The sequence below is a fragment of the Lissotriton helveticus genome, chromosome 12, assembly GCF_964261635.1.
Source record: "Lissotriton helveticus chromosome 12, aLisHel1.1, whole genome shotgun sequence".
Lineage (NCBI taxonomy): Eukaryota > Metazoa > Chordata > Amphibia > Caudata > Salamandridae > Lissotriton > Lissotriton helveticus.
Window position 1 is genome coordinate 880,442,096 of NC_136073.1, and position 15,890 is coordinate 880,457,985.

The 15,890-nt window shown below is 40.7% G+C and overlaps 1 protein-coding gene across 2 annotated transcripts in view; it reads left to right on the forward strand.

Annotated features, from left to right (window-relative positions):
• The window catches only part of LOC144797749 (phospholipid scramblase 1-like), a 113,378-nt gene that overhangs the window by 55,352 nt on the left and 42,136 nt on the right, over positions 1 to 15,890 (forward strand). For both annotated transcript variants that reach the window (XM_078668498.1, XM_078668499.1), the window contains exon 4: positions 6,215 to 6,242. In XM_078668498.1, the coding sequence (XP_078524624.1) occupies positions 6,215 to 6,242 (28 nt within the window). The remainder of the gene's footprint in view (positions 1 to 6,214; positions 6,243 to 15,890) is intronic.

Genomic DNA, 15,890 nt, shown 5'->3' on the forward strand with positions numbered 1-15,890 from the left:
AGAAGCAAAAACATGGCCCACCCAGTTACGACGTAATTTAGAGATCTCAACATTTAATATGAATTTCTTGTAATAATACTATGTCCCCCTTCAAATGAGCTAAATGGGAAAGAACCCGTTGTCTTTGAATGGGAGACCACAAGGGGACGATTCACAGAACTAACTTAAGACTAAATCCTAAACTTACTACTTTTGGTATTCACAGAAGTTAGGAGTTTGTCTTAAGACAAATTTAAGACATACTTAAGACGAACTTAAGACAAAATCCTAACTTAAGTCTGTCTTAAGTCAGTCTTAAGACAAACTTAAGACAAAATCCTAACTTCTGTGAATACCAAAAGTAGTAAGTTTAGGATTTTGTCTTAAGTTAGTTCTGTGAATCGGGCCCCAAGCCTTTAACGTTCCAAGAAATTATGTTAACTGACATTTAAAACTGTAGGAGAAATTTAGAAAAATAAACCGTATACATCATAACCAGAGCAACTAGCAAAAGTGTAATGGAAACAAAATCAAGCAATATATCTAGATAGTAAAGAAATAGAAAAGAAGAGTAAGGGAGATAAATGGAGAGAGATAGGAGAGCATAGAAGATGAAAGAAGAGATGTTTGGAAGTTCATAGAGAACAAGGAAGCTGAGTAAAGGGAAAAGAAAAACTAGAAGAGGAAAGGGAAAAAGGACAGTAGAACATAAGATATAAAACAAGATAGAAATTGGATAAATATTGTAACCAAAGACATACCACATGGAGACAGACGAAAGGGGATGGTGGAGCCACATAAGGGAGATGGTACGCAGAGCGGGATACCCCAAACGAGACGGCAGGGAAGGAACGACGTCCAGGAAGATTGACGACAGAAGTGATGAGGGAACATAAAACCAGCGATCTGAAGATTGGGAGGAAAAGAAGGATTAATCAACAGGCATGAACAGAAAACCTGGCGGAGAACAGACATTCAATATTAGAAAACAGAAAGGAGGGTGAAGCATACAAAAACTAATACTATAAAACATGGGGATAAAAACTACAAACAAGGAGAGAGAAGGAGCCAATGAAAACAGAACAAGGAACACACATGAATGAAATTTGATATAAAGTCCTTTAGAGTCTAGGACCTTCCATGGGATCCACACTACAGCTATTCAAAAATTGTTGCAGAAGTGCAGGGTCTTCATAGTTGGTCGTTTTGTTGTTATATGTCACTTTTAAAAGGCGGGGATGGAATAAGCCGTATCTAGCGTTGATGCTGCGCAAGGCTGGCCTCATCTCCAAGATTTTTTTCCGACGATCCGCAGTTACCTTAGCATAATCTTGCGCAAAAAAAGAGGGTAGAACCTTTCCAGATGATCTTACCACGTTGTTTAGCCGCAAGGAGTACTTGAAGCAAGACAGTATATTCGAGGAAATATAGGATGACTCCTCTAGGTTTTGTAGAGGTTGATGAGGAGCGGGAGGGAGTGCCAAGTTGGTGTGCATGTTAAATATTTAGTGGAGGATTATCAAGAAGACCCAAAAGAGTTAGTAAAAAGGTCTGAAAAAATGAAATTGGATGTGGGCCCTCAAGACCTTCCGCCAAGCCATAAATGCGTAAATTATTATGCCTGTTGCGATTTTCCAACTGCTCAATCTGTTGCTTAAGATGAATGATCTCTTTGGACATAAGAGGGATTTGGTTTGTAAGACCCTGAAAAAAGTCAACACGGTTTTCCAAAACTCCAACTCTCTGATCAGTAAGGGACCAGTTGGTTTCCAAATTGTGGAGACGATTATTAGTTTCCTCCATATGGGGTTTAAAAGCACGGATTTCATCAAGAATGAGTTCCATGGAGATTAGAGATGAAGAATTTGTAGGAGAAGGTGGGTTTACCTTCGCTCCCTTACCAGTTGTGGAAGTCGATGCAGAAGATAGTTTATTATTTTGCTTTGCTCCCAGACGAGAAGCAGTATTGGTAGACCCTTTAGGATTCACAACAGTCTCGCTAATATTTTCCAGTGAAGGGTCTTGTAAAACATTGAAGGGGTTAAAGTCCTCTACACCCGCTTCTTTAGGTGGTAATGACCCATTGCGGTTGTTACGAGATGTAGCCATTGAGAACAACAAAAGAACGGCAAAGACAGGACCCCTTTGCGTTGTGTGAAGGAAAAAATATATAATCCTTGCTCAAATGTTAGGAAAACGAAAGTGGCAGTTTAGTAGATCATTAATAAGATCAGAAGGTAGAAAAAACAGGTGCCACCGCCAAAAACCAGTGAATTCTGTGAGGAAACAACATCTCACGCACTACTGGCGGGAAAAAACGGGACTGCCGAAAAACAAAATGGCGGCCGCAACATTACAGCGCGTCGCGGCAGTAAAACGGTGAAAAAAGGGGCAGAAACCTCATAAAACAGAAGCCCCAGCGCTATAAAAGGGGCAGCAGGAGTTCCGACATCGGTTATGCCGAAATTTAAGTGCCCAAACACAGGAATGCTTCCTGGAGCCGATCCGACACCTCACGACCCGGCGGAGCTCTCCCGGACCGCGGCCATCTTCGAAGGCTCCAAAGCCACGCCCCATCTACTGTTAAGTATTAACTGTTACTTCCCAACTGAATATTGTAACTCTGTTGTGTGTACAGTATAAAGCTCTGTAGAAGCACAGATAGTAGGCTGCTACATTGTGAACCCTGCTCCTCTGATCTTTCCGAATTCTTTTTCAAGTTTCTAAATTTGGCCAGATCCGGCAGTCCTTTTCCTCACCCTTGTGGCCACGACTCCTGAGGAAAAGATAAGGGTTTAAATGCGGTCCACTATCTTTGCTTAGAGGACTAAATCATGTTTTTATTTCCCCCATTCTAGGAATTTGTCTGTCTCTACCTTTTGCTTTATTCACGGTGCATCTCTTAATTTCTGTTTAACCACATCAGCCTGGGATACACTCATGCATGGGGAGTTCAAAAATATGAAACATGGCTGTACGGTGGCCCAGGGAGAAGGGAGGTGGCTTGATATGAAAAAGGCACATTGTGATCCTTTTCCAAATAGACCACATGTTTTTAATGGTCATTTACTTGTCCCCAGATTATGGAAAGCATGGGAAACCCCAGACTTATAAACAACCCCCACTGTCTTATAGTCCACTGCCTTGCATTCCTCCACCCCCTCCAAAGCATGTAAAGAACCCCAGCCGAACCATTTTGCACAGAGCCCCATCAGGTAAAGCTCAGTTGCCATGTATTCATCCCCCACCCCAGCATGTAGGCATCATTGCCATACCAGTTTGTGCACAGTGGGAAACCACCATTACATTGCATGTGTTACAACAACTGCATTGTTACATCGCAGTACATTACAACGCAAGTTGCTACATAGACTTGCTCTAGGGGGTGCGCTAACATAAGGAATAGTATAATAACCATTCCAACACCTTCCCTACTGTTGCGCACACTAGAGTTGGAATAGTAAATTCTACTATTCCTAAGGATGCTGAAGCCAAAACTTTCTATTTGGGTTTTGAATTATTAAATCCGTGGGTCATCAAAAGATTTTTGAGAGGTCATCTCGCCCTCAACTTATGGAGGCATGCTTCATCATTTGACGACCTCTCACACCGAGGTAGGAGCATCAAATCTACCTTCAGGTGTACTCGATGATATTCTTTATATAGCGAGTACCTCTGGTATGATTTAAAAACACTAAAAGTTGGTCTTAGGATGAGGTACAATGAGCCATTTGGCCTGAAAGAATCCTATAGTTATAAAAAATCTTATAATTGCCAACTTGTTTCGACCACTAAACCTCACTAGGTCTCTGGTCTTCACGGTAAAAGAATTCCAAGCTATGGTATCCAGTCAAACCACACAAATAAGATAAATAATAAAACACTACCAGTCCCTCTACTGGATCAGCAAACCCTAGTCATACTAAACTACAGGCTTCATGCTAAAGTGTGGGGGGGACACGGCCTCCATAGTCACATATTGGTCAGAAGGATGGCACCACATTCACACCTGGCGGGACGCCATCCACTGCCCACACTTTGCCATGAAGCCCATAGTTTGGAATTACCAGGGTTTGCTGATCCAATAGATGGACTGATAGAGTTGTATTATTAGTAACCAATACCCTAAAAAAACAGTGAATGCTAAAACCCAACCACTGCCCCTATACACTTCAATCACTGAACCCTAAATACCCCTAATTCCCACTGTACCCTGCCAATCCCTTACCCCAGTGCACTACCCATTACTGATACCTAAAAACACCCCATTACCCCTAGTCACCACCCATCCCTGAGCCTTAAAACCCCTTACTACTCCTATGCCCCACCAACCAGCCATCTTAGACCCATTGTAAATGTAATGCGCTGTATCTTAACTCACTGTAACTTACCTCATTACAGTGGTAAATGCATTGTTGTAACTTTGCTGTAGTGGTAATTCTTTGTGGTGAATGTGTTGCGGTGGTATAACCTAGGTACTGCTCCATCACGTTGCTTCTAGTGGTCGTACTAACCTCGCCCTCTTCCATTTCATTCACATGTTCCTCCATCACGGCTCATATTATTTCACCTACTTTATGCTGTGAAGCTTAGCATGAAAGGGGGGAGAGCAGGGCCTGCTGGGAGATTTTTAATACTAAATGAGATAGGCTGCAGCACCCTCTTCTTCCTAAAATTCCACACTTAGTATTCTTTAACCAAGTGGCGCAGTTTTATAAATTATTCACTTAGACTATATTTACTTTCGGATTAAAATTGATAGTCTGCTGGGCTACAAAGACTTGACTTGGAACAACCTCACTGTGCAGACCATTAATTTTTCAAAAGAGCTGGTGTTTCATAAAGTGAGGAGGGGGATAGAATCTCACAAGCGGGCCATGTGGGACACGTGTGTGGGGGATGAGCATGTGATGTCTTTCCCTCGTCTCCATTGGTCTTGTTGAACCATTTAAAATGTTTATATTTTTTAGATATTTTATTTAGAGATGTAAAAAACTTCCAAAAACAAGGTGGAACAATGATTTCCACAAGCTGCATTAACTCCTCATGCGACAATCAAATACGTTATGTGTTTTGCTTCTGGTTTTGCACATGTATGTATATTGTGAATCCCCTCCCTTGGCAGTGAGGAGAGCTCACACTTGGGTTCTAATTCATAGTAGGTGTTTTCAATGGGATTCAATCCCTGGGGTATCGGTGAGACCGAGGTATCACATGTTGATCACCATGACTGATCTGTCGTGGTTCATAGCATTGTGGCAGACAGCCATGGCACAACTGTGTCCTTGACATAATCGAGGGTATCATTTTGCATAATGTGATGGTAATTCCTGGACATGTGAAGGAGAATCTGTTAGTGTGATGCATTTGTAGTAGGAAAATCACAAGCTGACATGTGGAGACCATGCTTGAAAACCAATTTGTTTGGTAAAAACTGAGTTCTTCCAAAAGGACAAACAATGTTGTGATTGTGTTAAACCAATATGAAATGTACATATTTGATAGAAAAACATGTGTTAGACATGCTGATGTTTGAAAATAAAAATGATGAACACTCCAAAGCATAATTGAAGTTGTTCTTTTAATGATAATTCAAACGGAGTTAAGGAGATTTATAGCTGTATTTCCTTTGTGCCAGTGGGCTCTTTCTGAATTGGCTGTTGTTTTCGTTAGTTGTGTGGAGGCATTTTATGCGGATGAAGTTTTCGTGCCATTGTTATTAGTAACCCAAATGTATGCTCTGAGGTGGTTGGTGTTCTACAACAATATCCAGCTTTAAATATTGTTCTGCCAAAATATTGTATTCTGAATAGTGACTACCACAGTATCCTGTAGATAATTATTTATAGCCAAGTGCTTTACTCTATATCTATTTGTATTGAAGTTGTATGTATCTTCAAAGTCTATAGATGTTGATTTAAGCATAGTAAATCTATCTTTAAGTATGCAAACCTACTTTCCTGATTTGTATTAGTCATGTTTCTAGTTATGATATTTGGTCATGACTATATGTTGTCACTCAGTATTGTGACATACATCTGAGTGGTCATTACTATTTTTCCTGCAAGGGATGGTCACTATTGTTATTGTATTTGATGTCATCACTCATGTGCTGTTTTTGGCGTACCATGTTCTTACATTGTTCTCTGTTATACCTGTGGAATGGTCATCGCCAATATTTGAAATTGTTCATTGGTAGATGAACTAATAGTCTTTTTTCTGTTTTTACTTTCAGATCGACCAAGTTGTGATCCAAGAAAAATGTAAGGCTTGATTTATGGTTTCCTTTAGTTCTTACCAATGATCATTAAGAGCATGTCTCACAAGGAATAGATAAAGGAGGAGTCAATACAGTGTAGGACAGTCCCCTCATGATTAATAATTATAGAATGACTACTTGCAGACCACAGATGTAAAACAAATCTTTCACTCAGCCCTCCAATATTAGTTGTTTATTGGCGTGAATAGTTTTGCTTTTACTCTGATTGATGAAGGTGACCATTAAGAGATGTACATATATTTTTTTTATAAACATTTTTATTTGCATTTTATTCATTCACAACATTACAATCATGTCATTCTTAGTGATCAAGTGAGTCCCATCCACCCCCGCCCACCAAACATCTTCACTAAAAAGAAAACATTCCCCTTTATCTCAACCCATCCCTCCATGATTAGTTCAGGACCCTGTCCATCCCCTCGAAGGTACCCTACTCCTACACCCTTGAGGTCCCTCGAATGCACCTCTCCTTCGTCCGGGGTCCGAGACCGCCATCCAGGCCATGGTATCGTCTCCACTTGCCCCATACCCTGCCAAATTTCTTAGGACATCCCCTCGCCTTATAGGTGACTCTTTCGGCTGCCAAGTAGAAGTCCAACCCTCTCCTCCATTCCTCTAATTTCGGCAACTCCGCCACCCCCCATTTCTGTGCCACATCTCTCTTGGCTACCACTAGGGCCAGGGCCAGGACAAGGAAGATCAGCATTGGGCGTGCAAGATCCACATCATTGGTCATTCCCAGCAATACCAGCTAGGGTCTGGCAGCAGGGCAATCTCCAACACCACACTCAGCTCTTACAAGACGTCTCCGCTCTGGTTGCTGGTGACGATGACTAAGATATGGTTCTTATTGTCTAAGCCCTGTTTGAGGCTTGACAAGATGAATATGACATATATTGTTCTGTTGCTCTAATGTCTGATTAATATGAATAAGATTTGTTTATTTTTGTCACTGTCCTGATTAATGAGGACTATTGATAAGTCTTTGATATTGTTGTGCTAGTCCTAGTTGAGGGCAATAATGAGTAAGACTTGAGTATTTTTGTAGTACGATTTGAATACGGTAGTCTCTGCCTTTGATGATGATGAAGAATAAGACTGATTCTGAGTGATCACGACAATGACTTCGACCTGAATATTGCCGTTTATGCCCTGGTACCTGATGAAAAAGACCTAGATATGATTGTCTATCTTGTGATTTATGATGACTATTAATGCAAGTGGGTTATGTTTGTAGTTTCACTACTTGAACAGGACAATGAACACAATGTATATAAAGATATTCCTTGCTCTGATGAAGTTGGCGACCAATAAGACTTGATGAAAGCAAGGAGGTGCACCAAGAAAGCATATCCAGTCCAGTATCATTCTTGAAGAACTAATTTATTCCAAATTCATGCACAATAAATGAACAACCAGCCAACGTGTTTCATTCCCAAGATGCATTCATGGAACTTCACATCAGGGCTGTAATGAATCACATAGAAAACAGAAATGACAAACAGCAATAAATAATAACATAAACTGATACAACATTATCACAATAACATACCGATGACTATGAACTGAAATAATTAAGAGTCGCATATGACACACAGTAAACACAACAGAGGATAACACATTAAAAATGGCTTAATAGAACCACAGGTTTTGGACATTGGTAAGAATCCATGTCTGCAAAAAGAAACAGATGCCTAATTTTAATTCCAAAGAAAAAGTTAATTGCAAAAATTCACACTTAAACCAATGTGACTGTATCATTATTTTCACCCAAGTTGCTTAGGATTTCACCTCGGAGTCCATAAGATTTGACACTTTGCCATTAACAATAGGATATAAATGACTTGTGCAATAACAAAAAGTTAAAGCTATTAAATTATAGCTCCAATAGATCACAGCAGAACGGAATAATGAAAGCAAGAGCGAACAGGGACAAGGTAGGGTACAGGAGAATCTGCAGGAGCCGCGTGTTAGAAATGTATAGCTAAATAATGTGATATCTAAGTAACTAAAAAGATGTGATTATAGTTATTTAGATGTTAATCTTAATTCTCACCTCTCTATTAGAGAGAAGGCTAATAACGTCATAAATGACCACCACGATTCAGTAGCAACCTTCAGTAACACATATATCTATACTACTATAATAAAGGAGAAAGTTTCAGGCTTTGAGGCGGGTAAACTCCGGAACCACTGCGCCAATCTACACACCCGATACACCGTAGAAATCGTCAGGTTATGCAGATGGTTATAGGCTATATAAAGTTTAAAAATAAACCATATTTAAAAAATTAATATTTAAAAAAAAAGTAGCCCCCCCCCCAAAGTAGCACCGGCCGCGACGTGCGTGCTCACGTCGAGGAGCGGCGTCAGAGGAGCTCCGGCCATGGTGCGGGGGAGGAGCGGTCACGTGAAGAGCAGCACGGAGAGGCGGACATGGCGCGGGGGAGGAGCGGCGGCGGACAAGCGGTGAGGAGCTGTGAACTCAGGAGCGGCGGAAAACGTAAGCAGGCGGGTGTCGGGCCAGGCGGGGAACGGCTAAAAGGCAATGTCGGGGCAGGCGGGGGTCGGGGATTGACTCAGGCCATGCGAGGGTCGGGCCAGGCGGCAGGCGGGTGACGGGGCGGGCGGGGACACGGGCTGCAGGCGGGGAACGGCCAAAAGGCAATGTCGGGGCAGGCGGGGGTCGGGGAAGGCGGGGGACGGGGATTGACTCAGGCCACGCGAGGGTTGGGCCAGATGGCAGGCGGGGGACGGGGCGGGCGGGGGCACGGGCTGCTGGGCAATGTCGGGGCAGGCGGGGGTAGGGGGAAGCCTGAAAGCTCCCGGACAAGGTCGGGACGGGCTGCTAATATATATATATATATATATATATATATATATATATATATATATATCTAGATTGTCACCAAGGAGACAAATGTCTCTCCGTTCACTTAATTTTAAATTGATAAGTGACGGAAATCCACTTATGGGTTTAGCTGTTACTGGTAAATAACATGAACGTCACTGAGTTGGCGATTTATCTCATCCATATAATCTGCTTTATTGATTATAACCACAATACTGCCTTTATCAGCTTTTCTGATTACAATGCTGCCATCACTATGAAGCCTGCCTAAGGTCCGCCTCTCAATAGGTGACGGTTGGAACAAGGTTGACTGACAAATCTAGTTGGGGACTCAAGTTTATATAAATCCTCTGTTACCTTTTTGTGGAAAATGCCAATATTCTGATGGTAAGAGTTCATGGGAATAAATTTAGATTTGGGCCGTAGCCCACTGTCAACGTTGAGATTCTCCACAATATTTGAGTCTTGCAAAATTCTTTACAATATTAATTCCTAGGTAGAGACCCCATATTTACCCCAGTAGGGATAGTCATGTATGTTAAGTTTTCTTTGATCTTTTCATCATGCCCTCCCTGTCTACTTGACCACTTTTTGCATTGCCTTTTGTACCTCCTCCCACTATCCTGGTTTTGGATGTTGCTTTTTTCGTTGTCTGTTGCTGATTCTCAACTTTGCCAATTCCTTATGGAATGAGGATGAGACACAGAATCAGCAAATTATGGCAAGCAAGGGTGAGATGGAGAAAAATTATCCTTTTCGGATAATTACGGGCTACTGTAATCAACACAGGGAGATTCGCAAAATAATTGACAAAAATTGGCCAATAGTATGTAAAGACCCAATCATCGGCCAAGACCTCCCTAAGAAAGCATCCATCACTTTTAGTAAAGCTCCCAATATGAGAGAGAGAGAGTGGTTGTCACATGCCCAGAAATACTGGATACTACATCATGGTTTAAAAATAACAGAGGGTTTTTCAGGTGTAAAACCTGCAAAGCCTGCACCCATGGTATAAATAAACGGTCATACAAGGATGGATTTAGTGATCGTGAACATCAAATCACTAAAGTATTAACCTGTAAAACGGAATATGCCATATACATCCTGGAATGCCCATGTAGGCTTAGATATGTGGGGAGCACCAAGCTCCCCGTCCACAAGAGAATACTTCAGCATCTCAGGGCAATAACATCACAGGATAATACCTACCCGGTGGCACACCATTTCAAATCACATCATCAGATTAATAACAAGGAGCTTACATATTATGTGGTGGATGCTATCCTCGCCAGCAGAAGGGGAGGGAATAGGGAGACCAAGTTGCGTAAACTAGAAACCAATTACATTCTGAAATTAAACAGCAAGCAGCCTGGGGGGTTGAACCTCACAGAGGAATTATACTCGTGCTTACATTAGGAAGTATAGGATCATCAATTGTTACCCACAGGCACTCGGTTAATAGGAGAATATATATACAGATACAAATCAATGAAATACTTATTTTCTCTTGTTTAATAGCAATTTTAGAGATTTTAGTATTTATTGTTTTAAATTTATAATATCAAATGACACTCCTAGATTTAGGCTAGCAAAAATGGGATGTCGATCCTTTGCCTATCTGGGTCCAAAACTGTGGAATACTCTCCCTGTGGCCCTGAAAACCGAAATCAGCCTCTTCCGTTTCCGCAAGGGACTGAAAACCTGGCTCTTTCAACAGCAAATAGAAGCTCTCCATCAGTAAGATCAGCATGCAAACTCCTTCTTCTTTTCTGTCCCTTAGCGCCGGGAAACCCACTGCGGGTAGCTGCGCGCTTAATAAGTTTAAATAAATAAATAAATAAATAAATGTATCAATATGTATTCAACTGACGGGCAACCATACTGAATACTAGTGACTGTATTATCATTCGAACCTCACCCCTCAACTGGAGCCACCTATTTTGGGTGTGATGAGGGTAATTGGATTTTTATTCAGAACCACTTAGTTGTTATAAAACACAGTAAACTTATGGGTTTAGCTGTTACTGGTAAATAACATGAACGTCACTAAGTTGGCGATTTATCTCATCCATTTAATCTGCTTTATTGATTATAACCACAATACTGCCTTTATCAGCTTTTCTGATTACAATGCTGCCGTCACTATGAAGCCTGCCTAAGGCACGCCTCTCAATAGGTGACCGGTTGGAACAAGGTTGACTGACAAATCTAGTTGGCCACTCAAGTTTATATAAATCCTCTGTTACTTTTTTGTGGAAAATGCCAATATTCTGAAGGTAAGAGTTCATGGGAATAAATTTAGATGTGGGCCGTAGCCCACTGTCAACGTTGAGATTCTCCACAATATTTGAGTCTTGCAAAATTCTTTACAATATTCATTCCTAGGTAGAGACCCCATATTTACCCCAGTAGGGATAGTCATGTATGTTAAGTTTTCTTTGATCTTGTCATCATGCCCTCCCTGTCTACTTGACCACTTTTTGCATTGCCTTTTGTACCTCCTCCCACTATCCTGGTTTTGGATGTTACTTTTTTCGTTGTCTGTTGCTGATTCTCAACTTTGCCAATTCCTTATGGAATGAGGATGAGACACAGAATCAGCAAATTATGGCAAGCAAGGGTGAGATGGAGAAAAATTATCCTTTTCGGATAATTACGGGCTACTGTAATCAACACAGGGAGATTCGCAAAATAATTGACAAAAATTGGCCAATAGTATGTAAAGACCCAATCATCGGCCAAGACCTCCCTAAGAAAGCATCCATCACTTTTAGTAAAGCTCCCAATATGAGAGAGAGAGAGTGGTTGTCACATGCCCAGAAATACTGGATACTACATCATGGTTTAAAAATAACAGAGGGTTTTTCAGGTGTAAAACCTGCAAAGCCTGCACCCATGGTATAAATAAACGGTCATACAAGGATGGATTTAGTGATCGTGAACATCAAATCACTAAAGTATTAACCTGTAAAACGGAATATGCCATATACATCCTGGAATGCCCATGTAGGCTTAGATATGTGGGGAGCACCAAGCTCCCCGTCCACAAGAGAATACTTCAGCATCTCAGGGCAATAACATCACAGGATAATACCTACCCGGTGGCACACCATTTCAAATCACATCATCAGATTAATAACAAGGAGCTTACATATTATGTGGTGGATGCTATCCTCGCCAGCAGAAGGGGAGGGAATAGGGAGACCAAGTTGCGTAAACTAGAAACCAATTACATTCTGAAATTAAACAGCAAGCAGCCTGGGGGGTTGAACCTCACAGAGGAATTATACACGTGCCTACATTAGGAAGTATAGGATCATCAATTGTTACCCGCAGGCACTCGGTTAATAGGAGAATATATATACAGATACAAATCAATGAAATACTTATTTTCTCTTGTTTAATAGCAATTTTAGAGATTTTAGTATTTATTGTTTTAAATTTATAATATCAAATGACACTCCTAGATTTAGGCTAGCAAAAATGGGATGTCGATCCTTTGCCTATCTGGGTCCAAAACTGTGGAATACTCTCCCTGTGGCCCTGAAAACCGAAATCAGCCTCTTCCGTTTCCGCAAGGGACTGAAAACCTGGCTCTTTCAACAGCAAATAGAAGCTCTCCATCAGTAAGATCAGCATGCAAACTCCTTCTTCTTTTCTGTCCCTTAGCGCCGGGAAACCCACTGCGGGTAGCTGCGCGCTTAATAAGTTTAAATAAATAAATAAATAAATGTATCAATATGTATTCAACTGACGGGCAACCAAACTGAATACTAGTGACTGTATTATCATTCGAACCTCACCCCTCAACTGGAGCCACCTATTTTGGGTGTGATGAGGGTAATTGGATTTTTATTCAGAACCACTTAGTTGTTATAAAACACAGTAAACTTATGGGTTTAGCTGTTACTGGTAAATAACATGAACGTCACTAAGTTGGCGATTTATCTCATCCATATAATCTGCTTTATTGATTATAACCACAATACTGCCTTTATCAGCTTTTCTGATTACAATGCTGCCGTCACTATGAAGCCTGCCTAAGGTCCGCCTCTCAATAGGTGACCGGTTGGAACAAGGTTGACTGACAAATCTAGTTGGGGACTCAAGTTTATATAAATTCTCTGTTACCTTTTTGTGGAAAATGCCAATATTCTGATGGTAAGAGTTCATGGGAATAAATTTAGATGTGGGCCGTAGCCCACTGTCAACGTTGAGGTTCTCCACAATATTTGAGTCTTGCAAAATTCTTTACAATATTCATTCCTAGGTAGAGACCCCATATTTACCCCAGTAGGGATAGTCATGTATGTTAAGTTTTCTTTGATCTTGTCATCATGCCCTCCCTGTCTACTTGACCACTTTTTACATTGCCTTTTGTACCTCCTCCCACTATCCTGGTTTTGGATGTTGCTTTTTTCATTGTCTGTTGCTGATTCTCAACTTTGCCAATTCCTTATGGAATGAGGATGTTTCCTCCACTAAAGGGATCTCAGTCACATTGCTGCTTGAAGCAACACTACTCTGTGAAGAGGTAGACCTGCTGCTTGCCGAGCGAGTATCATCTGTCTCATCCCTCCCTCTCTTTCTGTCTTCTGGGATCTGAACTATCATATTTTCTGGCAAATGTGTACATGTGGCCTTTTCCACATCTCTATCATCACACAATATTTTCCTCATCTTTAAGGTATTGCTGGTGGCTCTCAATTATCCTATTTTTTAAAAATATCCTTGTTTTCTACCACCTCAATCTCTGACAACAGCTTTGCCCCTTTATCAATTGCATGCCTGAGTATTTGCATCATAACAAGTGAGGCACCTTCGAGATTGGCCTCCCACTCTTACAGTAAGTCTTCACTCAGATCCTCCAAGGTTGGAAAACTTTCAATACGTAAACCTCTGGGAGTTTTCTTGTTATCAATATACTGCTGTAGAGGGATCCCTTCCCACCACCGTGCTAGCTCTTGTTTCTTTAATCGTTCCAACTTCAAAAAGAGGGTACGTAACCCCAAATTTCCCTGTGCACCTTGTACCACAGGTTTTTGCCCTTATTTCTTGCATACCTAGCGGAGTACATTGATCCGCACTCCATTCGAGTGTTTCTATGTTTTAAAACTAGGTGTCAGACATCAGGCCTGGGATTTCCCAATTATTATAATGTTGCTACTGAATCGTGATGTCATTCATGGCGTATTAGCCTACTCTAATATAGAGGTGAGAATTAAGATTATCATCTAAACTATTATCACATATTTTTATTAATTTAGATATCACATTATTTAGCTATACATTTCTAACGTGCGACTCCTGCTGATTCCCCTCTACCCCCCTTTGACCCTGTTCACTCTTGCTTTCACTATTCTATTCTGCTGTGATCAATTGCAGCTATATTTTAATAGCTTTAACTTTTCGTTATTGGACAAGTCATTTCTATCCTATTTATGGCAAAGTGTCAAATCTTACTGGCTCTGAGGTGAAATCCTCAGCAACTTGGGTGAAAATGATGATACAGTCACATTGGTTTAAGTGTTAATGTTTGCAATTAACTTTTTCTTGGATATTAAAATTAGGCATCTATTTTTTTTGTGAAAACTTGGGTTCTGACCAATGTCCAAAATCTGTGGTTCTATTAAATCATTTTTAATGTGTTATCCTCTGTTGTGTTTACTGTGTGCCTTATGTGCCTTTTAATTATTTCAGTTCATAGTCATTGTTACGTTATTGCGATAATGTTGTATTCGTTTATATTATTATTATTTATGACTGTTTATCATTTGTTTTCTATGTGATTTCATTAAAACCCTGACGAAGTTCCATGAATGTATCTTGGGAACGAAACACGTTGGCTGGTTGTTCATTTATTGTGCATGAATTTGGAATTTCTTCAAGAATTATACTGGACTGGATATGCTTTCTTGGTGCACCTCCTTGCTTTCATCAAGTTTGGATTCACTGGCACTTGAGGGCGACCAGTGCCAGATGATTAGAGCACAGGTCTAAAACATATCTCGGAAGCTGAATGAAGTGCAACCTGGCTAGTCCGTCGCCTCTTTCAGTCTTGGTTTTCAACCAATAAGACTTAGTAGTTTTTACCTCTACTTTTGGTTGATGAGGAGAATGGACAAGATTTGAATATCTTTGTCTCTGCATTGGTAGTTGGTGGTGAATAAGATAAACTGTTCTCCTATTCTGGTCCATAATACTTTTGAATTGTTGCCTTTTGTCCTGGTTGATGACTATGATGACTAAGCCTTGGGTATTTTTGTTGTACGTCTAATTGATGACAATAAATACAACTTGGATAGCGTTGTTTCTGCCATGGTTTATGATGATGATGATAAGTCCTAGATTCTGGGCAATGATGACCATTACAAAGACTTGGACATTGTTGTTATGCCCGGCTACAAATTGATTATGAAAGACTTTGAAATGAATGTCCATCTTGTGATTAATGATGATGAATATAGCAGGGCCGTCTTTGTCTTTGCTCCAATTAAAGAGGTCTATAAACAAGATTTGTATAAAGTTATCTTTGCCCTGGTTGATAATGATGGTGATGAATAAGACCTGGTTTCTGGGTGTTGATGACAATGACTTGGATATTGTTTCCCCTGTCCTGGTACATGAGGAGTATGAACAAGACATGAATAGGGTAGCCTCTTCTGAAGTTACTGATGGTGATAAATACAACTGGGCTGGCTTGGTCTTTGCTCCACTTAAAGATGTCTACAAACCAGATTTGCATAAAGGTGTCTTTGTCTTGGTTGAGGATGACCATGA